This window comes from Aquarana catesbeiana, linkage group LG04 (assembly GCF_042186555.1).
Source record: "Aquarana catesbeiana isolate 2022-GZ linkage group LG04, ASM4218655v1, whole genome shotgun sequence".
Lineage (NCBI taxonomy): Eukaryota > Metazoa > Chordata > Amphibia > Anura > Ranidae > Aquarana > Aquarana catesbeiana.
Window position 1 is genome coordinate 38,188,054 of NC_133327.1, and position 25,535 is coordinate 38,213,588.

A 25,535-nucleotide genomic window follows, 5' to 3' on the forward strand; every position below is an offset into this window, starting at 1 on the left:
CAGTGTGACTGTACTAACCAGTGGGCAGAACTTCTTTCTTCTGAGATACCTCAGAAGAAGCCTCAGATGCACTTCTCATTGGTCAGAACAATCATGTGGCTGCACTGACCAATGAGTGCATGCCATTGCAAGCATATGGATACTTACTCTGAGGCTGTGCATTAGGTGGTGTGGATAGAATATTTGAAGATAGTTTACATTTTCATTTTTTGTGAAAAGTTAAAATTACCCTTTAACACATTTAGAGGGGTAGCCACATTCTTTTGGCTATGTAGTGTAGATGTGATGGTTAGATGTCCAAAAAGTTTTCGCCATTTAGTGTATGATATACTGTGTATACACACACACACACACACACACACACACACACACACACACACACACACACACACACACACACACACACACACACACACACACACACACACACACACACACACTCCTCTTGAGTTTAGTTGCATAAAGCCAGCTTCACAAAGATGTATGTTTGAGGTGGAGGAATTTTAATGGCCCCACCTCAAACCCTACTGCCCACACTCAGGCTACATTTGAAGGCAAACTGAAAGCCAGGTCTTCTCATCCTACATCAGTACAAATCCCCAAAGAGATGCTCCAAATGCTTGTGGAAATTCTTTCCAGAAGAGTAGATGATGTTGTAGTCACAAAGGAGGAGGCAACTCATGGATTTGGAATAGTAGGCCCAACAAGGTAATACCAGTGTGATGGTTGGGTGTCCACAAAGTTTTCTCCATATTATGTACTGGACTGACTAATTTTAAACCTTTTTTTTTTTTTTTTAACATAATACAGATGTATATATAAAACAAACTCTACATTCAATTTTAAACATCCAGTGTGTGGGTTGCTCATTTACAGGCTGCCATGTAATACATGGTATTACCCAGAAGTACCATATTTTTCCGTGTATAAGACGCTATTTTTTCCTAAAAATACACGGTCAGTGAGCCTGGGAGACAGCCGCGCAGGTGCGTCGCTGCCCATAGCTTGTCAAAGGGCTTCCTCCAATCACAAGCCGTATGTTACTGACGTCAGCTGGAGCTGGAGGTGAGGGGGGAAGTGGAGAGTGCACAGATGCAACAGAGACTGGAGTGTTCTGAGCCCAAGATGTCAGAAAATAATACAAAAGTAAGTGATTGTCTTACTCTGCAAAAGTCAAACCAAATGTAGCCAGCTATGCAAAAGAGCATGGGAATAGAGCTGCAGATAAACAGTTTGTAGCTCCCTCCACTGAGTGTATCATCAGACAGTGGGGAAAACAAGAACAACCCCTGCATAATATGCTGGTATTTAAACATTAACTGTAATGTGTTCTGTTTTACCTATGTTTAAAATATTGATTACTTAATTTTGGGTTGAAAAAGTGGGGCGCGTCTTGTACATGGGGGCGTCTTGTACATGGAAAAATACGATACTTTACGGCTGGCTTTACACCTAGGCATTGGGATAGCGTGTATTAACACAGTGCATGATAACACACCATAACTGTGTTAGTGTATAGATGTAGCCTTTAAAATTAAAGCACTAAAGCCATGTTCCTTCGTCCTAGTACACTGGCATGTATTGTGTCGTGCTGCATGAGGAAAAATAGTTCTGGTGTATTTTCTGGTCCCTTGCCAGCCCATTCAAATGAATGGTCTATCTTAACATGTGCAAACTAATGCATCGGAAATATGTAAATGGAGCCTTAGGGAGGCTTATATGTTGTGCTGAATGCTAATGACAAAGACACTACCATCAGCATGCTCTTCTCTGCTGCATCTGTCTCTCAAAGATGTTAAAATTCATGCTTTAAAGCAGTGGGACCCTGGATTCAATTTCAACCAGGAGCACTATTTTAAGGAGCTTCATCTTTAACTCACAATCCAAAAATCATACTTCACTTTTGACCAAATTGGAGACCTGTGCATGAAGGGAACAAGAGTGTAAACTCCTAGGATAGAGATTTTATAAAACATTGCATATAATGGACGTTACTTAAAATAAAAGAACAAATGCATATACTTATAAAATTCCCTGTTGATACGTGGGTATAGCCAAACATTTGATACTGTGAAAGGACAAGTCTAAAAGGAGAAGCTTTCGTTAAAACATTCCACAAGGTCAAGTAAAAATATGGGACCGTTGAACCGAGAGGAGAAGTACAGCACAAGGAGAAATCCCTTTTGGAAGTGGAGTGTCAGAAAAACTTAAAAGGATCCTTAACAAATATTGCATCCTTGTGTACTTCAAGCAATACACTGAGACAGAAGCTTGTACAGTATATCCTAAAGACCCAACACTCAAACACTATCAAACAGACTTGGCATATGCAGTGCAGTGTAGTGAGGAATGCAAAGACCTGCACTTTTGAGGAGGCAAAACAACCTCTCAACAAACGAATGGTCCATCATAGCAAGCAAATTCCACAGACTATCACTTGACAGTGTTCCTACACTTTAAAATAAATGGACTTTCTTTTGAGAACAGTGAAGTGCTCATTTTGGAAAGAGAGGACAACTGGTTTGCAAGAGCCATTGTTCAGCACAGGTGGGGGTCCTTCAACACCATCTAATGTCCACATATAATGCCATTTTAAAATGTCTACCTTTAGAGATTTTACAACAATTCACCCCTTCAGCCATGTAACTCAAAAGAATATCACATGTACAGACTTGCTGTCACCAAGAATGGGATGATGTAACCAGAGCAAGGTGGTTCCACAGCTTTCACCTGGGAGATATTTACTAAAACTGGAGAGCTCAGAATCTGGTGCAGATGTGCATGGTAGCCAATCAGCTTCTAACTTCAGCTTGTTCAATTAAGCTTTGACAATAAAACCTGGAAGCTGATTGGTTTCTATGCAGAGCTGCACCAGATATTGCACTCTCCAGTTTTAGGAAATCTTCCCCATTGTGTTCTAGGATAATCAGCGTCTGCTTTGAAAAAAAATTCCTGCCAATTCTTGGAGAAGAAATGTACGATGCTACACCCCAAAAAAGTCATAGACAACACCAACAGAAATAAATCCTTCCTAGCAATATGGGACTTTCAAGGCTTTTATACTGAGGCAAAAAGACAAATTCCATAAAAGATAAAGAATTTTATTGTAGCTATACAAATATCAAAATGTGATCACTTGTGACCACATAATGCTTCCGCAATACAAAAACATCACATTAAAACCATAAAAGGTTCTGCACAAATTTGAAGTTGATGCTTGTATGTTCCCGTTGACTTGGTCCAACATGTTTCGCAGCCTACTCGCTGCTTCTTGAGGGACTTCGCGGGAGCATCTACAAATTTAAAAATCTCCATAATGCAAAATGTACTCAAACAATCAAAAAATGTTACATTAAATTCGCATTGGGCTTACTACCAAGTTACTATAGTCTGAGCATGCACAAACTCCACTGGGCATCCAAAGGCAACGATGGTACGCCCAACCTCCACCACAATGGGCGCTTTGACACTTTCCATGGTAATTGGATTAAGGTGTCCGTGCTACCTGTCAGGATATAAATGCTGGGGTATGTTTCAGAAGTGGCTTGGATAAGCTACGAAATGTCTTAGGCAGGCCATGTGTGATTGCAGGAAAGAAATTTGCACAATTTCCCATCAGTGCAGACAGGAGAATCCCTCCTGCTGAGTAATTGTGTGCTCCTGGTGGGGGAAGCCTTCCCCACCAGGAGAAGATAGTGATTATTGCTATTGATTGATGGCTCGATCAACTTGGTACATTCAGCATGCCCATTAAAATTTTTAAACTCTAGATTCGAACCCTGTATGGCTGGCCTTGACTTACAGAACAAGTCCAATTGAATGTGACTTACTACTAAGTCTAAAAGAGTACTATGACCTCTCACGTCCGTTATCATTGTAGGTTAGGAAATGATGAGGTAATAACATGGATGCTATGGTCAACAGCATCTGGTCATTGTGCTCCATATATCGAGACTTTAACATTGCCCATAAAGCTCAATACTGTTGGTGGTAATGTATTTTTCTGCACTTGTGTTTTGTGTAGGCAGCGGCTTCACCGGCATCATCTCCAAGACAAAGACCTCAGTACAAATCAGGAAAGGCTCACGGGAAGGAGACATCAGCAAGACTCTCATCCGCCCAGACCCCGGTGCCACTCTTATCCAGGTAAAACAAACCAATAATACCTCCTGTATATGCAACTTGCAAATGTTCTTGTGTTTGTGTGTGGTTCCTTCAGCAATCCATAAACACTCTTGTCGGGTTATTGGATGGGAGCTTGGCAACAGTGTGTACTCCTTTAACTACGATAGGGGCATGCATTGCAGAAGATATGTGTGAATTACACTCCAAATGGTCATTTTAGAGACCTGACAGTTTTGCTGTCCAATAGCAAACAGAAACATATGTCACTGGCACACATTCACAATATGACAAGAAATATGGTGAAACCTCTCCAAATGATTGTGTTACAATATTTCCAGTGAAGGTTACAGTTAAAATAGAAGGAAAATCTATACAATAACCTATCTGTTAAATGTTGCCTCCCCATTGCTCTGATACCCCCACATACATTTTATAATAAATCACTATCTGAATACCTTTGTTCTAAGATGTTCTGTGTGGTCACATGACTGCAAAGCTCTGGCTCTATCCCCTTTCTTTGCACCTGGAGGAACTCGTTCCTGTCTGAGAATGTTTTGGAGCTATGAACACCAGCAGAATGATTGATGGTCCTCCACAGGACACAGACTAGCTATAGCTTTCCAAACAGATGACCTTGTATAAAAACTTAATAAGGAAGGTATTCAGATAGTAATAGGAAGTCAACATTCAACAGGTGGGTTATTGCGTAGCCTTTCCTTCTAATTTAATGCTACGGCATACAAAGACATTTTGGAAAATTATGCCTTTATCTTCCGGTAACAGCAGTTTGGAGAAGGTCCTTTTTTCTTTTCAGACATGACTGTGCCCATCTGTTTAAAACCAGTCCTATACATGCCGATTGGAAGCCAGGCCTTCTCATCCAGCTTTAGAACTTGACCTCACAAATGGTCCTTTGGCACAAATTTCCACAGACACTATTCAAAATCTTGTGGAAATCCTTCCCAGAAGAGCATAGGCTGTTATAGCTAAAGGGGGACCAACACCATATTAACACCAATGGTTTTAGAATAGGATGTCCAACAAAGTAATTTAGGTGTGATGCCCAGGTGTCCACCAACTTTTGAAAATATAGTATACACTTCATATGTTCCTATAGACAGGTGTCAGGGATATAGGAGTGTAAACTCTACAGGAAATAATGTGAGTTGTTCTTTGTACTCTGAATGCCTGCTCTGTGTAATCAGGGAAAAATAGAGATAGAAGGAAGTCCCATACCCCTAAACATCAAAAGTCACAAAATCTATGGAGGCTGGCCACTGCTGGCCTTCTAAAAATGCTAGTTGTCTGGGAGTTGTGTTGAACTATTGGCTTCAAAAAAATAAATCACTGGCTTCTAATCGTGACTTTAGTCTGTTTTTTTTATTTTATTTTTTTTTTATTATACAGTGTATTGGGTTGATGCAGAATTAAAACCAGTAAGGAGGGTACCACATTCCTATAAGAACCTAAAAAACAAGGGAATGTGGAAAAATACAGACTTGCCAAATAAACTTCACAGACCTCGAAATACAAAGCTTTATTACATAAATAGTTTTTTGTATAAAATTTGCAATACATGTGATTTAAAAAGATCATCATGGCAGGAAACGATCCAAATACATATAAGTAAACCATATTCCAAAAGAAAGATACAAATGATAATTAGGGGAACTAATTAAGAGACCGCAAGAACCAGACAAGGCAATTATAAGCAGATTAAACTTCAGCTTTACTGAGCATGCCTGGAGACATGTGATATAGGTTATTTCACTATAACTTTTGTATGTATAAACTTATTCTATCTTTTTTTTAGAATTTGCAGAAAAGAAGTAACAGCCATAGCACAGATTATTCCAGGTATCTTTTATTTATTTTTTTAAACACTAAAGTCTAAGACCCCATTCACACAGGGGCAACACGACTTGCAGGTCGCCTCAGCGAGGCGACCTGCAAATGACTGCCCGGGCGACTTGCAAAACGACTTCTGTATAGAAGTCTATGCAAGTCGCCCCAAGTCGCCCCCAAAGTCGTACAGGAACCTTTTTCTAAGTCGGAGCGACTTGCGTCGCTCCCCTTAGAACGGTTCCATAGCACAGAACGGGAGGCGACTTGTCAGGCGACTAGGTCGCCTGACAAGTCGTCCCTGTGTGAATGGGCTGTAAAGAGTCACACCACCCACAATTATTATGCTGCACATTTGCTGTGTCCATTGTAACAGAATACTATTCTGTTGAATTGTAAATTTTACATTACTGTTTATTTTATATTATGGTGAATACAGCAGGGTGAGAGGGAACAGGGTCAGGAACCATGGAGGGGCGGAGGGGGATGGGGGTTAGGGTTGGTAGTTGCCATTCCACATTTATAAGTAGCCCTGTATACAGTGCTCCCAAACCGCCCCAAAGATACTGCTTGCAGGACTTTTTCTAACGTCCCGCAAACTGCAGAGAATGTTTTCAGGCACTTTGCGGGCTCTATTTCTAGCGCTAAAATGCCTGAAAATTGCCTCAGTGTGAATGGGGTCTTTCAAATCCCCTACCCATTGCAATGAATGGGCAGCGCTTCTGAAGCCCCTGAAAAGCGATTCCGAATCGCCGCAAAGCGGGAGATTTTAACCCCTACTTTGGGGTTAAAAGCGCCACCCTAGTAGCCAGAAAGCGGCGCAAACGTGCTGCTTAAACAGCAGTAAAGTGCCACTAAAATGAGCAGCGCTTTACCGCTAATGGCCGACGCTTTCAGTGTGAAAGCAACCTTATAGAAATAGGCATGACAGGGCCTCTTTATTGTGAGATCTGGGGTCAAACAGATCTCATATCACACATTTACACTTAAAGGGGTTGTAAACCCTTGTTTTTTTTGTTTTTTTTTTAATAACAAACATGTCATACCTCCACTATGCAGTTAGTTTTTAACAGAGTGGCCCTCATCATCCTCTTCTGGGATCTCTCAGTGACGCTGGTAGCTCCTCTCCGCATCGAGTGCCCACGTTGGAGAGGGCTCTCCTAAGGTTGACACCCGTACATTCACACAGAATGCAGGACTCGGCCCTGCCCCCCGGTGCTGCGTCATTGGATTTGATTGACAGCAACGGGAGCCAATGGCTGTGCTGCTATCAGTTTATCCAATCAGGACACAAGACACCAGCTAGGGCTGGTGTGCTCGTTCCCGGCCGGAGGATGACAGCAATCAGGTAAGTAAAACGGACGGGCTGAGGTGGGCTGCAGCACTACAGAAGGTTTTCCACCTTAATGCATATAATGCATTAAGAAAAAGGAGAACAGTTGGGACTTTATATGAGGCGTGACCTGGTGAGGTCAATTGCCTCCATCCCTATCTATATTTAAAAAAAGTGGGGAAAGGAGATTGGGACTTTGAATGAAGCACATGGGTATAAAAAATTCATTTTTTTTTTTTTATATAAATGAACATACAAACGCATAATCATGAGTAAGTGTGTACCCCTTTAAAAGCAGGTCAGGATATGGTTATTAAAATGTTAAATTGCAAAAAGAAGTTAAGTAAAAAAAAAAAAAAAAGAGCTAAAAAAAAAAATAATTAAACAATAAAAAAAAGCGTTGCTTTATTGCGTTAATGTTATAGCGTTACTGTGTTTTATTGTTAACCACTCAAGGACCAAGCCTCGTTTTGAGGTTTGTTGTTTACAAGTTAAAATCTTCTTTATTTATTTATTTTTTGCTAGAAAATTACTTAGAACCCCCAAACATTATAAAATTTGTTTTTCAAACAGCCTAGAGCATAAAATGGTGGTCATTGCAATACTTTGTCACACCGCATTTGCCCATCGGTCTTACAAGCGCAATTTTTTTTTTTTTAAATTCACTTTTTTTTATTAAAAAAAATAAGACACCAGTAAAGTTAGTCCATTTTTTTTTTCTATATTGTGAAAGATAATGTTAGGCCGAGTAAATTGATACCCAACATATCATGCTTCAAAATTGCGCCCGCTCGTGGAATGGTGACAAACTTTGACCCTTAAAAATCTCCATAGGCGATGTTTAAAAAATTCTCTAGGTCTAGCACTAGAATTATTGCTCTTGCTCTAACGATCATGCTGATGCCTCACGTGTGGTTTGAACACCATTTTTATATGCGGGCATGACTTACGTATGCGTTCGCTCCTGCGTGCGAGTTTGGCGGGATTTGTACACTGTCCTTTTTTAAAAAAAAAAAAAAAAAATTTGGGTCACTTTTATTCCTATTACAAGAAATGTAAACATCCCTTGTAATATAAAAAAAGTATAGCTGGACCCCTTAAATGTGAGATCTGGGGTCAAAAAGACCTCAGATCTAACATTTTACATTTAAATGCAATAAAAAGCGCGGCTGCCTGGGACGCCCATCCTCATTGGCTGAGACAGTAGCGTGGCGCCATTGACTCCTGCTACTGTCAATCAAAAGGGCTCCATGTCTGAATGGACACAGGGAGCTGCGGCTCGGCTCAGGTGCCCCCATAGAAAGCTGCTTGCTGTGGGGGCACCCGACAGGAGGGAGGGGTCGGGGTCACAGAAGAGGGACCTAACAGCGGGGGGTATTACACACAATCCAGTGGCTGCAGCCAATTAGATTGTGTGTTAAAACTGATAGGCAGATGAGAGCATTCGGGCAGCTCCGATTGCTCTCGCACACCCCTGGTACCGATGCTCCCATCCCCCCCCCCCCCCCCCGCCACAGCGCCCCGCCATGCTTACTGGGCTCCGCTTGCCCATTGGTGGGCCCAGGATCTCCATGGCGGGTGCCGGCGGGTAGAGGGGAAGGAGAAGAATGGGCACACGTCCGCTCTCCTCCCCTTCTTCTTGTGACCCGGAAAGCGACGTCTCTGACGTCACTTCCGGGTCAAGCTCTCGGTGTCCCCGGTTTGCTTCGCCGAGAAAAGATGTTTTGCAATGCGATCTGCATTGCAAAACATTCAGTGGAGTACAGGGCAGACATGCAGGATTTTTAAGACCCTGCATATTTTAGTAAAGAGAACCTGTGACCTAAAAATCATCGCATAGGGGACAGTTTGCCCCCTATGTAAATTGGAAAAAAAAAAAGTTAAGTTTAAAAAAAAAATGTAATTTTTTTGCAAAAAAATAGTTACACCAAGCACATAAAATCTCCAACCCAAAAAATGTTGAGGCCCCCCCACCCCCACATATACACACTCGCATGAACGTAAACGCATGCGTCTGGGCGCCTATGTGTGAAAACGTTGATTGCGATACACATGTTGCATATCGCCGCGTACGCTGGAGTGAGAGCAATAATTCTAACACCAGACCTCCTCCGTAAAACCAAAAGGATACCTATAGGGGGCTTTTGAAGCATCACCTATAGAAAATATAGGGTACTGAAGTTTGTTGACATTTCACAGGCGCACATAAATTTAAGGTTTGGCATGCTGGGTATCTATTTACTCAGTACAACCTTGTCTTTTATGTTTTACTAAAAGTTTGGGTAATTTATTGTGTGTGTTTGCTCTAAAATTCAGTGTTTTTTTTACTGAAATTTTGCATTTCCTATACCTTTTGCGGTAATATCGTGTGACATAAAAAATTGCAGCTACCAATATGTTATTCTCTAGGATGTTTGCTTTCAGAAAATATATAATATTTGTGGGTTTTGTGTAATCTTCAGGCCTAAAATTATTTTTTTAAAACGTGTGCAAAAAATGCAAAAATGGCTCTGGCAGCGAAAGGGTTAAAGGAAACCTGCGTAGGCTGCCATTACTTGGCATTGCTTTTGAAAATACTTGTTGTCTGGCTGTTATGTTGATTCAATGGCTTCAGTACTTTGTGACAAGTAGTCACAAAGTACTGAAAGTGCCAAAGTTCTGAGTGCCTCTGACTACACTAGTTGCAAGCTTGTTTTACGTCCTTGACCCGCACTGGGGCCAAGGATAGCCAAAGAAGGATGTCAGCAATCACAGCCTTCATGTTTCTTTTTGCTTGCTTTATGAATAAAACAAAAATGTTAAGGAAATTTTTTTAATTCCATACATTTTTTTTAGAGTTTCAAAAAATAAGTACAGAGGTACAAAAATGAACAAGTCTGATAGTATGTACATGTAGCATGTGTAGCGAGATAAGGTAGCCAACAGCGATGTACAGCAAGATATACTGGTATGTAAGTTGTGGAACAGAGTTGACACGGTAACAATAAGCACGATGCTTGCGGTGCACGATACAATTTGGATTACATATGCAGCACATTCAATAAGCTTCTACCTATAAACCTAATGCTAAGATACTACACAGAAGGGAAAAGAAAAGGAAGAGGGGTGGGAGGCCCTTGACCAAGGTGCTATGGCAATATGGAGGCTATTGTTACAACTTCAACAGTCGCAGGTCTAAATTGCATGGGAGATACGTCGACACCCATGGTTCCCATACTCTATGATATGTAGACATATTACCTTGACGTCTAGCAGTGAGTTTCTCATTGGAGTCCAGTGAACTTGGTTTTTGACTTCAGAAGCATATACGTACGGTGAGAACCATGCCTTCGCAATCACCTGCTTTGTGGCTGTACGGATGTGCATCATGAGGGTGAACTGAGACTTAGTTCCTCTGGCTTTCAATTGAGAAAGGCCTCCAAGGAGGTTTAGTGGCACTATTTGGTGGAAGAGGGTTTGGATCGTTATGGATGTTTTTAATACAGCTGAAATCCCAGTATTCTTTGCTATTCATATAAATCACTGCCGACCTCTCTTATAGGTCTCTGGAAAGTTTGGGTGTGCGTCCCAGCCGGATCCCTGTCCGGAGGAATGGGCTACTGCATACCCAGAGCCTCGTCCATGTCACCAATGAGCGGGATTCCCCCATCCTCAGAGTGTGGAAATACACTGCGGACCAGACCCTGAAACACTGCGCACTCACAGGTAAGGTACAGTGTGGTGTCTGAAATGTAATCTGCATTCCTAATGCTAGAGGCAAGGTACAACTCAGTGTATAGAATGTACTCTATATTCTAAATGGTAGATTGTGAGTTACAGCACAGTGTATAGAATGTACTCTACATTCTGAGTGGTAGCTTGTGAGGTACAGCACAGTGTATAGAATGTACTCTACATTCTGAGTGGTAGCTTGTGAGGTACAGCACAGTGTATAGAATGTACTCTACATTCTGAGTGGTAGATGGTGAGGTACAGCACAGTGTATAAAATGTACTCTGCATTCCCAGTGATAGGAGTTGCAGTACAGCATAGTATATAGAATGTACTTTGCAGTTCCAGTGGCAAGGGTTTAGGTACAGCATAGTATATAGAATGTATTTTGCAGTCCCAGTGGCAGGGGGTGAGGTACAGCATAGTATATAGAATGTACTTTGCATTCCCAGTGGCAGGGGGTGAGGTACAGCATTGTATATAGCATTTACTTTGCATTCCCAGTGGCAGGGGGTGAGGTGCAGTACAGCATAGAATGTACTCTGCATTTTAAGTAGTAGGGGGTGAGGTACATCGCAGTGTATGAAATGTACACTGCATTGCCAATAGTAGAAGGTGAAGTGCAGCACAGTGCATGGAATGTAGTCTACATTCCGAGTGGTAGATGGTACTGTAAAGCACAGTGTATGGAATGTTCTCTACATTCCAGTTGGTAGGTAGATGGTGAGGTACAGCACAGTGTATGGAATGTACTCAGCATTCCCAATGGTAGGGGGTGAAGTACAGCACATTGTATAGAATGTACTCTGCAACCCCAATGGTAGATGGTAAGGTAAAGCACATTGTATGGCATCTACTCTGCATTCCCAATGGTAGGGGGTTATGTACAGCAGAGTACATGGAATGTTCTCTGCATTCCTAATTGTTGAGGATGAGGACTAGAGATGGAAAGGCCTGGAGAAAAAATGGGAAAAAACAGTTTTCCATGTTTTTTTCAAACAAGTTTTTTGTTTTGTTTTTTTCTGGAAAAATGGCACAAAAATGTGGAATATGTTCTTTTACAATGATAATATATCTATGACATGGTATTCAAACTATATAAGATAAAGACTTTAACCACTTCCCGCCCAACCTATAGCAGAATGACGGCCGGGCGGTGGTTCTGTTATCCTGACTGGAAGTCATACAACGTCTTTCAGGATCACATGCTGGCACGCGCCCGTGGGGTCGCACAGAGCGGCGATCAGTGGTGCTGTGTGTCACTCTCCGATCGTGGTAAGGAGCCTCTGACAGAAGCTCCTTACCACGCGATCAGCTGTGATCAATCACAGCGTGAACCTGGAAGTGCCGGTAAACGGCTTTCCTCGGTTTGCGCTGACAGGGAGAGCCGATCGGCGGCTCTTCTTGTCAGAGGGGGGATCTGCGCTGATAATCAGCATATTGATTATCAGCGCAGCCCCCATGAGAGGTGCCCATCAGCTGCCAGTCTGTGCCCCATCAGTAACGCCTGTCAGTGCCCATCAATGTGCCAATCAGTACCCCATCAGTAATGCCTGCCAATGCCCTTCAGATGCCAATCAGCAATGCCTGTCAGTAGCTCCTCATCAGTACTGCCTATCAGTCCCCATCAGTGCTGCATATCAGTGTAGCCTATTGGTACCCATCAGTGCTGCATATCAGTGCCCATCAATTCTACATTTCAGTGCCACCTCATAAGTGCCCATCAGTGCCGCCTATCAGTTGCCCATCAATTCTACATATCAGTGCCACCTCATGAGTGCCCATTAGTGCAGTCTCATCAGTGACCATCAGTGAAGGAGAAAACAAAACTTTATAACAGAAATGAAGGAAAACCTTTTTTTTCTCAAAATTTTCAGCGTTTTTTAATTTGTTTAGCAAAAAATAAAAACCCCAGTGGTAATCAAATACCACCAAAAGAAAGCTCTATTTGTGGGAAGAAAATGATAAAAATTTAGGTTGCTTACAGTGTTGTATGACTGCCCAATTGTCATTCAAAGTGCGACAGCACTGAAAGCTGAAAATTGTCCTGAGCAGGAAGGAGGGAAAGTGCCCAGTATTGAAGTGGTTAATGAAAGATTTCTGAGACTTTATGTAAAGTCTTAAATTATTACAAGTTCTCTCAGCTGAAGACAAGATAATCCAGGAATGCAGTTCAAATAACACTGTACTTCTCAATGCAGTTATCAAGTAAGATAAATATGCATTTCTGCCACTAGGGGGCACTGCAGGGGAAAGGCTCCAGTTGAGTTTGCTTGTGGGCTCCATCTTCTACCTCCTACAGTTTGGGTGATTGTTGGGATACAGATGAGTTTCTGTCCTCTCAGGCCCAAATTGACATGAAAGAGGGTCAATTTGACAAATTAGTTTATTTGTATAACCTTTAAATGATTCCTATTAGTCTTCCCCGCCATCACAGTGTAATGTTTACCTATAGTCTGCTCAGTAAATTGGGTTTTCTTTTCTGCCTCTCTGTAAAATGGTGAGACCAACATCTAGAGCAGCCTTTCTCAACCTTTTCAACACAGAGGAACCCTTAAAATAACTTTCAAGACTCAGGGAACCCCCACTAAAAATTACTATATCTATAACTCATGATACATTAGCATGATGGTCAGTGGAAAGAATACTCCTTACACTTGTAGTTATTGGGAAGAATTACCCCTCAACAGATAGCTAAAGAGGTCAATGGTGTAATGCCGCATAAACACGAGCGGCCTTTTTCGCCTGGACTGGTCCGACGGACCGAGTCCGGCGGACAATTCGACCGTGTGTGGGCTTCATCGGACTTGCAGCTGACTTTTTTGGTTGAAAATCTGACGGACTTTAGATTTGGAACATGTTTCAAATCTTTACGTCAGAACTCCGCCGGACCCAGTTCCTATCGAAAAGTCCGCTCGTCTGTATGCTAGTCCGATGGACAAAAACCGACGCTAGGGCAGCTATTGGCTACTGGCTATCAACTTCCTTATTTTAGTCCGGTCGTACGTCATGTACGAATCTGTCGGACTTTGATGTGATTGTGTGTAGGCAAGTCCGTTCATTCGGATAGTCCGTCGGACCAGTCCGGTCGAAAAGCCCGCTCGTGTGTACGCGGCTTAAGTGGGAACTTATCTGAGAGGCAAAAATTGCTCAAGGAACCCCTAGCAACTTCTGGAGGAACCCTTGGGTTTCATGGAACCCTGGTTGAGAAACCCTGATCTAGAGTTTGGAAACATTTCGACTGTGCAATTTGCAAATATTGTGAGAAGAAATGTTCTTTTCCAAATGCTACAAGGATGACAAAACACAGCCTGGCATGCCAGAGGTACCCTAAGGACATTAAAAATACAAAAAAATACTTTACAGAAAGAAATAATGAGGACCAGAAAGTGCAATGAGCTTTCCCCTCCAGAGTTCTCATCTGTCAAAAACTGTACATTTATTTCAAGCATAATACTTTTATTTACACTATATTTCACATTCATAATGTAACAAAATGAATTTCAACTTGTAAAACTACTCCGCACTGAATTTGTTTTAAATTTTTCCAAAATGTCAATTTTTTTTTTTTGGAAACAAAAACAGGGAAAAATATTTTTTTTTTCCCCATGGCTACAAAATTTCTGTAAATTTTACATCATTAGTGAGGACACAGGAGCACCATCCAGCCCTGCTGCCAGCAGCCTCCTATGCCCTATGACAGCCTGACACCTGCTGCGGCTGGACGGCAGACTGAATGCCTAGAAGGCAGAGTCCTGAGCATTCATCCCTGAGCGCATACTGCCATAAACATTAGCATGCTAGGTGCACTGTCCAGCCCTGTTTAGCCACAGAAGCTGTCAGACACCTGGCAGCTGTGCTCTCTGCCCGCACCTAAACCCCATTGTGCATGGGGCCTAGAAGGAAGGAAGGGAGGGAAGAGAAAACGTTAAGGGGAGTGCCTGGAGCAATATATGTTCTGATTATTTTCTCATTATTTCACAGATCTGGCAGCGGTGACGTCTAGTCTGACAGTGTGCTCAGTGCCACTTCTTCGCACCAAAACTGAAGATCCTCTGTTCATCTGTGAGCCTGGCAAAGAGATGGGAGAGGAGGTAATGTGTGACATTTATATGGTATCTATGCAATGCTCTCCATCTTCCTTCCATAGGGAAAGATTCTACCAGTAAGGCCTAAAATGTCCAAGTGTCAAAAGGTGCCACATCCTAATGAAGTACAAAGAAGAAAAAGATTTGGAAGGGACTTTAAAGGCACCGATATAGACACAGAGTGTAATCGAATATAGAAAAGTTTATTTATACATGCAATTTAAAATGGATATTGGGAATAAAAGAACATGCATGCAGAGTACATGTTATATGTAAACAGAAAAAAATTTAAACAATTCCATTCCTTGAAGGAGCATAGCACCCCAAAGGGGACCCCTACGCGTCTTAACTCGCTGAGTCTTCTTCAGGGGGTTCTTTGTTTAGGGGTACAGTGAATGGATACTACAAGATATCAATTAATGACATGCACATGAAAAGTCGTTTGCAGACAACCTGCATACGATTTTTCACACTACACATTGTAAGATACACCCACATAATTGATGTGTTTTTTTGTATGCATATAGTTATTCTTTTTTGTGCATGTCATTAATTGATATTTATCTTGTAGTATCCATTCACTGTAACCCCTAAACAAAGAACCCCCTGAAGAAGACTCAGCGAGTTGAAACGTGTAGGGGTCCCCTTTGGGGTGCCATGCTCCTTCAAGGAATGGAACTGTTTACATTTTTTTTTTCTGTTTACATGTAACATGTACTCTGCATGCATGTTCTTTTATTCTCAATATCCTTTTTAAATTGTATGTATAAATAAACTTTTCTACATTGGGTTACACTCTGTGTCCATATCGGTGCCTTTTAAAGTCCCTTCCGAATCTTTTTCTTGTACTTCCTTCCATAAGAACCTGTCTATCCATAATTGTCCCTATTGTGTATGGCAGTGCAGTTAAGGTCGGTACCATTTATATGATATCCCGCTAAAGCTCATCACACAGGTTACAATTAGATTGTGCAATCTCCTTTATATTGATCTGCAACTATATAGCGCAGGGGCCTGCCTGATGGAATACAGATTGATTGGATAGATTAGGGGGGGTCCTCCTATTACATCCGAATTTGTTAGTGAACCCTTATGGACTTTATAGGCACCATAATACATTACTCGGGTATCTTAAAAAAATTATATAATTTTAAAATTATAATTTTTTTTTTACAAATTAGTTAAAACATAGTGGTATAAATTAAAATTCACACAATAACATACTACCCAGACTAATGCATTAACAAAACACTAACAGAGCCCCATCATAACCTTAATCAATGCGCCAGTGAATTGCTGCCATCAATGTCTGGGGGGGCTTGGTCTATGTTGATGTAGTGAATAGGCGCTTTACATGACTTGCACCATAGCACCTCCTATTACATTGTTTTTTTTAAATAAAAAGTTAATTAGACAAAGATCATACAATCAAATTTTAACGTCTGGTGACCCAAATTCTCTGCATAATGCTAAGGAGGACAGTGCATCAAAGTCATGTGACTGATTTCCTCTTTACAGCATTTGAAAAGTGCCATTCAGGGCAAAGTGACTGTGGGGTTGATTTCCTAAAGCTGGAGCACTCAAAATCGGGTGCAACTGTGCATGGTAACCAATCCGCTTCTATCTTCAGCTTGTTCAATTAAGCTTTGGCAATATAACCTGGAAGCTGATTAGTTTCTATGCAGAGTTGCACCAGATTTTGCACTCTTCAGGTTTAGTATATAACACCCAAAGTGACAGCTTCTCCTTAAATTGGTTCTAAATGATTTTCATTTAAGTTAGCTTTTTTGGAACATGTTACATGTTCCACCCATATTCAGGGTGGAACATGTAGCAAGTTCCAGCAGCTGCAGCCTCTCCCCCCTCTCTGCCCTTCCCTGTGACAGCGGGCAGGGGATCTTCTCCCCGCGCCCGCTGTCACTACTTGAAAATGACACAGCCTTGTGAGGCTCTGCCCACAGGGCTACATCATTCATTTACCGTTTTCATGGGAATGCACGAACTACAACTACTGTCAGCAATTTCACTCGACGGCTTGTATTTCTGAATGGACTGCGAGGTCGCTGATGTGCAGCCTCGTAGTTACAGTAGTAGTAGTAACAGTCAACCTGTATGCAGGTATGGGCTGAAAGCTCCAGGGCTTGTCTGCAGGAGTCTGGCATTGCACCCCTAATCCACTGATCATGGGTGCAATGCTTTTCAGGCTCCTTAGGGTAAAAGTAATAATTGCACGTTTTTTTCCTGCAGAAATATTAATTTTTCACAAAAGGCAAACTTATCCTTCAATGCCTTTTCTACATTGAGGTACAAAAGGCCCCACTACTATTCCCCCACATCCCCAAACACTTTACCGCTCCAGTGCTGTCTCTATCTCCAGCAATGCTTCCCTCACTTCCTGCTTTCCCAGGAGACACTAATGCCGCGTACACACGAGCGGAATGTCCGACAGAGAAAGTCCGATGGAAGCTTTTCATCGTCTATTCCGATCGCGTGTATGCCTCATCAGACTTTTTTTTTCGAAGATTTTGACGGACCTAGAAATGGAACATGTTCTAAATATTACCGACGGATCCAATACCTATCGGGAAACCCGCTCGTCTGTATGCTGTTCCGACCTACCAAAAACGACGCATGCTACTGAAGCAAGTAGGAGGCAGAAGCTATTGGCTACTGGCTATTGCACTTATGTTTTCTAGTCCCGTCGTACGTGTTGTACGTCACCGCGTTCTGGACGGTCGGACTTTGGTGTGACTGTGTGTAGACAAGACCGCTTGAGTGGAATTCCGTCGGAGAAACCTTCGGAGTTTATTCCGATGGCAAAACCGGTCGTGTGTACAGGGCATAAGGGCAGTAGGAGCCATAGGCTGTCAGTCAAACTCCTGTGAGGAGGGAGCGAGCGGCGGGCATGGCTTACCCATGCTGTGTGTGTCTGTAGACGCACACAGCCCAGGTCGGGAGCATGTGCACATGGGTGGTTCCTTAGCACCCGTCTTGTAATAGGAGGCACCCAGATGAAGGAGTGGGCAGTGCTGGTGTAGAATGCCAGAAGAGGTAATACCTGACCTTTCTGTGCTATATCGTTGTAACCCTTTTTTTGTGGGGGTTTTCCTTAAAACGGAGCTTCACCCAAAAGGGGAAGTGCTGCTTGTTTGCACCCTTCCATTTTCCACTGCCACATTTGGCATTTATCCACAAATGGCATCCCCCACAAGGAGTTCAGAAGCAAAATCCAGCAGGAGCTACAGAGTATAGAAGAGAAGAGAGGCGACTAAGTGTAGCAATATGTTGCTAAATGTTATGCCTTCATTAACCACTTAAGGACCGCCCGCCGTCATTATACGTCGGTACTTTGATGCTAAATACTGGGGTTATGGCAGCAGCTAGCTGCCATAACCCCAGCATTTTTAAAAATGGCCGGCGATCCTCTTTCAGATAAAAGTGGTCTCAGCAGTGGATTTACCGCAAGTTCACTTTTATCGGGGGCGGGAGAGGCCCCCCCCTCCCCGGTTGTCTCCGCCGCTTACCGGAGCCGTCGGTAGCGCCAGAGACGATCGCATCTGGATGCCGATTGAGGGACAGATGGCCCCCCACTCGGCTACATATCATTGGAGGGCAGAAGCGACGTCAAACATCACTTCTGCCCAATGCTCTTAAAGGGCAAATCTTTTTTTTTTTTTTTTTTTTTGTAAAAAAAATGACTTATTTATTTTTATTGCATTTTAGTGTAAATATGAGATTTGAGGTCTTTTTGATCCCAGATCTTACATGTAGGAGGTCTTGTCATGACATTCCTTGTAATAGGAATAAAAGTGACCCAAAAGTTTTTTGTTTGTTTTTTTAAAAGGAAAGTGTAAAAATAAAAAACAAATAATAGTGCGCTAAACCTCAAAATTGAATAAATAAGTGAAAAATGGCAATCATATGAGAATGCAAAAAAAGAGTCCACATGCACAAAATTCTTGAATGCTGACGAAAAAACGTGAATAAATTCACTCAATGCTCTGTGACAGTCTTTGCAGGAAATATATACTGATAGATGATCACCACCACCTCACCTATGTTTCGCTTATTTATTGGAGTTTATTATTCAATTTTGAGGTTTAGCGCACTATTATTTGTTTTTTATTTATATATGTGATGCCAGAACACATTTTGAATAGTTGCAGCTGCTTCTCGTTTATATTTTCACATAGTTTTTGCGTTTTATCCATATCAGCGCTTTAGTAATTTTTATTTTAAAAATAAAAAGTAAAATAAATTAAAAAAAAAAAATTTAAAGTGCCCCGTCCCGCCGCATACGTAAGTCGTGCCCGCATATGAAAACGGTTTAAAACCACACATGTGATGTATTGCCGCGATCGTTAGAGCGAGAGCAATAATTCTAGCACTAGACCTCCTCTGTAACTCAAAACTAGTAGCCTGTAGAAATTTTTAAACGTCGCCAATGGAGATTTTTAAGTGCCAAAGTTTGTCGCCATTCCACGAGCGGGCGCAGTTTTGAAGCGTGACATGTTAGGTATTAATTTTAATTTACTCGGCATAACAATCTTTCACTATATAGAAAAAAATTGGGCTAACTTTACTGTTGTCTTAATTTTTTATTCCAAAAAGTGTATTTTTTCCAAAAAAAGTGTGCTTGTAAGACCGCTGCGCAAATACGGTGTGACATAAAGTATTGCAACAACCGCCATTTTATTCTCTAGGGTGTTAGAAAATAAAAATATATAATGTTTGGGGGGTTCTAAGTAATTTTCTATCAAAAAAAAAATTTTAACTTGTAAACAACAAACCTCAAAAAGAGGCTCGGTCCTTAAGTGGTTAAATGTAATCATATTGCTACACTTAGAGGCGCCTCTCTTCTCTTTTATACTCAGTTGTGACATGAAGCTACTTGTATATCAGGACATCGCTTGCATATCAAAAAAATGTTGCCTCTTGCAAAATGCTCTCAAACCAAGGTTTTACTGTATAGGGATTCCAGGGCTGCTATCAATGTGGTTTAAAAGTCCTTGAGAAATAAGCTGTAGGTTCTAGTTTGTCACTGTCCCCTCAACGTCACAACTTTCTATACAGAACTTTTTTCAACTTGAGAACAAGTGATCAGTAGAACCAAACTCATCCAGACCTCAATATTGACCATTCTGTCTTTTTTTTTTTTTTTTTTTTTTGTTTTTTGTAGAGTTTCCCGGTTGTATCACCAGATGCCACTCGTCTGTCTCCTTATCAGAGCGTCCTGTCCTTCTGCGCGGAGGGATGATGGGGTCCGCCTGTGGATCTGAAGATTTATGGTGCTACGTGGTCAGCTAAACCACCACAATGAGAATAGGACCAACAGCCCCCCCACAGTGTTTATATTCCTACACTACAACCCTCCTCCCTGGTGCCCCCTCTGTGTTGTTGTATGGTCACTGTGGGGTTGTATCATACACTCTTGAGTCACATACTGTAGTCCCATCTGGCATCACTCAAGGATCCTGTCAGTGTTTTATAAGCTTATTCTGGCACTGAAGGTGTTCAATGGCCCCTTCACCCAATACTGGAAAGACATTAAAGCAGAACGAAATCCACTGATTTACCAGTTTGGCTGGTGTCATAATGGATCACATGTACAGCACCATGACAACTGCAGATCAAACAGAGGCCAAGATGGCAGCTTCCTTGCCTAAAGGAAATGAGGGTTTAGTTCTTCTTTATTAAATCAGTACATACAGTGTTATTTCAATCTTTGATGAACACTGAAAAGCGTAAATGGGCCCATAGGCGTTTTATCTTGCAGTGGCTCCACCATCAAGGTATTCTTTTCTAAGCTCCCTGGCTGCTTTCTGTGCACCTTTGAGGAAATTGGTCTCCTATTTGGGGCAAATTGCCAAATTCTCTTGAAAGGTAACTTTCCCCACCGATACTTACCATTTCTCCTGCTCTGTTCAGGAATGGGTTGAATGAGAGAAATCTATCTGTGAATTCCCCATCAATAAATGGGGATGAATTAGGATTTTACCGATACCATTGTTTTTACCGGCGAGTACGACTACCGATACTTTCGGTCAAGTACTCGCCGATACCTTTTGCGGTGTGATTTGATTTCACCCCATACGAAATGAATAGGCTCAAATTGCACAGAGAAGAATCACATGAGATCGATCTGAACAGGAATGCGGTGCAATTTCGGTTGCATGTGGTTTTCCCCTCACCACTCCCATGTGTGAACCTAGTATAGAAAGACAGGTAATCTAAGAAGTGCAGCAATGGGTAAACAGTTTATTAAAAAAAGGTCTTGTTATCACAGCTCACATGTTAAAAGTACATAATATATCTTGCAGGTCGAATCCAAAATCATGGCCGCCTGCGGTGCTCACAGGGCAGGAGGAGATGTAGAAAGTTCCGGGACCCCTGTGGGTATAGGACAAAAAAGTGATGTCTGTTTGGGGGTGGACCGCCATCCCTTCTAACATATGAGTTGTGATAACATAACATTTTTTTAATAAAGTGTTTGCCCATTGCAGCACTTCTTAGATGGTGCTTCCCTGTCTTCCTATACTGGAATCACACAGGAGCGGTGGGGGGGAACCGCTTGTGTTTTGGACAGGAATCGCACTGTATTCCTGTGAAAATCACATGCGATTCTTTGCACTGCGATTTGAGCCCATTCATTTTGTATGGACTTAATTTGCACCGCAAAAGGTATTGGTTTCGGGTATCGGAAGCATTTGCACGAGCATTCGTGCAAGTACTCGGTATTGGTGCAGCCCTAGGATGAAGGGATCTCTTTTTCCTGCTGGCTATTGCATTCTTATAGCCAGCTTCTGAATACCTGAACAGTGGCTGCATCTAATCATATGCACCCACCAATTACCTAACAATTTTGTGCCCGACTTTCAATTTTCAGATCAAAGGTTTTCAGGTGGTAGGGTGCTGACAGGGCCACCTACCGATTTGAATTTTGAATAGTTCATCAGAAACTGGCCAAAATTTGCCAGGCGTTTGGCTAGATTAAAGTGATGGTAAAGGTTCTACTTACCTGCTCTGTGCAAGGGGTTTGCACAGAGCTGCCCTAATCCTCCTCTTCTCGGTGCTCCTGGCCCCTCCTCTTCATCAGGTGCATCCACGGAAAGCCGCTTTCAATGGGGGCACCCGTGCAAAGCGCACTCCCGAATCCCGCTGCTTCATTGACATAGACAACGGGACTCTGCCCCGCCCCCTGCGTCACTGGATTTGATTGACAGCAGCCTGAGCTGCTATCAATCTGTCCAATGGGGAGAGAGAGCGGCTGGAGCTGCTGGGTTTGTGCATATCGCTGGATCAGATAGACTTGGGTAAGAACAGGGGGGTGGGGTCTGGGGGCAGCAAAGGTTTTTCACCTTTAATGCACAGAATGCAATAAGGTGACAAACCTTGAGACTTTACAACCACTTTAAGTACCTTTTTAACCTTATTAACAGTAGATGATTGAAGCACACCGTGTATTTTACTGCATGGTCAGCCCCCCCCCCCCCCCACTGCATGACAATTGCTCCAGAGGAAGGAGGAGCAATTCACGTTAAATACTTGTTAACAGTAATAGAGACCTATCGCCACCATGGTGTTTGGCACCTAATATGTCCCAGAGATATTCAGCCAATCAGCATTAACCTTAAAGAGACCAACGTTATCAAACCAGTAATTTCAACAACAATCCTCCTTTAGGATTATATGTGCATTTTAACGTAGCCCATCCTGTCACTGCGGGCGAAGAGGAGAGAAAGCCGCAGACATTTCAAATCCCCTGACTGGTAAAGCAGCTGTACTATCTTTTAGAACGGGAGATCATCCCCCTCCAGGTTAGTGTGATCGGGTGCAATGAGGACGGGGTCCAGTGTAAGTTCACCTTACAGATTTTCTGTAAAGGTTAACTTGCACTTTAAGTGACACTCTATAGTAGTACCTTTTACCCTTTTCCTGGCAGCTACATAAAAGGTTATGTAGGGGGGATGAAGGAGCTGGGCCAGCACAGAGAGTAATTAGACATTCCCAGAAGAGGAGAGACCTGTGATGTGCACGGAGAGAGGGGACTTTGCTAAAGAGCAGACTCTTCTGGAGTAGTCAGTTTTACTAGTTTAGAAGCACATTGCAAGTCAAAAAAAATATTTATGGGATGGAAATCAGCTGCTAGAAAACATTTAAAATTTTTTTTTGTACCTGTACCTTGTAATTTTTTTAATTGGTGACAGGGTCTCTTTAAAGTAAACTATGTAGGTGGGCTGACTAGGTCAGTTTCAGGTGGAGATGTTTAATCAGCCAATTCTGTGACTTTCTTGGCTTCATTTTTACCACAATGCTACTCAGAGCTGGATTATCCATCGGAGAAGAACCCGATTGTCATTTGACCTTCTAATGGCCTTAGCAGAACTGTGAGTGTCGGTGGGGAAGTTTCACCTCTGGAACCAGTTAGCCAGCAATTTCAAGTGAAGTGTGAGTTTTGGGTGGAGTCGGCTTCTAGTGAAGGATGCAGAAGAAGCTGGTACTTTAGTCTCATGAATCTGACTCTAAACTGTGTTTACACAACTCGTTTTTATAGAGTGCGGTCTATGACCTCAGAAACGTTTTCTATAACCTCCAACTCTGTGAACTCCTCAATTCCCACTTTGAAAACACTTTTGTTTGAAACCTTTTTATCTGATACTTTTCCTGTTTCTAAGTTTGATATATTGACGGCTCCTTTTCAAGTGATTTTATCTCCACCTTGTATATAAGAGATTCACAGACAATCTTGTGAAGAAATTTAATATTGTCCTGTGTTTTTATGTACTTTGCAGTGGCCAATCGAATGCAATATATTTAAATAAAGTTGTATTTAATTGTGCCCTCTGTCCTGTGTTTCTGTTAAAGTAGATACAAACCCTACCAATGAACTTCTTGATTTACTCCTTAACCTCCCTGGCGGTATGATTATTTCGGATTTTAGGTGCTAAAAGCGGTACAATTATTTTGCATGGAAATTTGGCGTTTTATATTGTAGGTCTGTAATTCTTAACAATAACACACTTAAATCTGTCCAAACAAGAGTCTAGTAGATATCCTGGGTATGATAAAGTTTGAAATACAAAAACATAAATTTTAATATAATAAATAAAAATAAATAATAATAAAATAAATTTCCCCACGATTCACTATCGCTCAATTCTGCAAGTGTTCTAATTTACTATCGCTGTTTTCTAGCTGGTCTAAAGCCACTTTTGACGTAAAGGGACACTTTTTGGTTGCTATGGACAATCTCCAGTTTCCAGGCAGAAAGAACAGTATATGTAATAAAAAACTGCATGCAGGGCATGGGCCAAAGCACTGGGGACAACAGGGATGTGAAATCATTTCATACAGTACTGTAATCTGTAAGATTACAGTACTGTATGTGTTATGATTTTTACATTTTTTTTGAATTTGCCGCCAGGCTCCGCCCCCGTGGATCTACTGATTACCAACAATACAGACCTGATCATGGATGTGGAAATACGGGGCAATTTAGGTAACAGCGATCACAGATCAATTGGCTTCAGTATACATCACACAAACAGGAAACATAAGGGGAATACAAAGACACTGAATTTCAAAAAGGTTAACTTCCCTAAACTACAAACCTCGCTAGAAGGCATAAATTGGGATAAAATCTTAGGAACAAAGAACACGGAGGAGAGATGGGTTTGCTTTAAGGGCATTAGCCAATGCATCCCATTGGGTAGTAAATTTTAAAGAGCGAACAAAAGTCCTGGATGGCTTAACTCCAAGGTAAAAAAATGCATATAAAAAGCAAAGGAGAAGGCCTTCAAAAAAAAAAAAAAGGTTGAGGGATCATCATCAGCAGTCAGACTTTATAAAGAATGCAACAAGAAATGTAAGGGTGCAATAAGGACAGCTAAGATAGAACATGAAAGACACATAGCGGAGGAGAGCAAAATAAATCCCAAGAAATTCTTTAAGTATGTAAACAGTAAAAAAAAGGGAGGACAGACCATATTGGCCCCATAAAGAATGAGGAAGGATATCTGGTTACAAAGGATGGGGAGAGGGTGAAGGTATTGAATTTATTCTCCTTAGTCTTCACGAGGGAATTGGGGGGCTTCAGTTACCAAAACTGCAGTGTCTATTCTCATGACACAACACAGGAAGCACCTCCATGGTTAAGAGGACAGAATTAAAATTAGACCTGGGAAACTTAACATTAATAAATCACCGGGACCAGATGGCTTGCACCCAAGGGTACTTAGGGAACTCAGTCATGTAATTGCCAGACCATTGTTCCTAATTTCTACTGACTGGAATGGTACCAGCTGATTGGAGAAAAGCCAATGTAGCGCCAATATTTAAAAAGGGCCCAAAATACATCCCTGGGAATTACAGACCAGTTAGCCCAACATCAATAGTATGTAAACTCTTGGAGGGGATGATAAGGGACTATATACAAG

The 25,535-nt window shown here is 41.8% G+C and overlaps 1 protein-coding gene across 1 annotated transcript in view; it reads left to right on the plus strand.

Annotated features, from left to right (window-relative positions):
- AGBL5 (AGBL carboxypeptidase 5) overlaps positions 1 to 23,938 on the plus strand; it is a gene marked incomplete in the record, with an annotated part of 108,837 nt that extends 84,899 nt beyond the window's left edge. The window contains 5 exon segments of the mRNA XM_073625053.1: positions 4,025 to 4,146; positions 5,939 to 5,982; positions 10,842 to 11,005; positions 14,996 to 15,105; positions 20,279 to 23,938. Coding sequence (XP_073481154.1) covers positions 4,025 to 4,146; positions 5,939 to 5,982; positions 10,842 to 11,005; positions 14,996 to 15,105; positions 20,279 to 20,356 — 518 coding nt within the window.
- Positions 23,939 to 25,535: the final 1,597 nt, after the last annotated feature.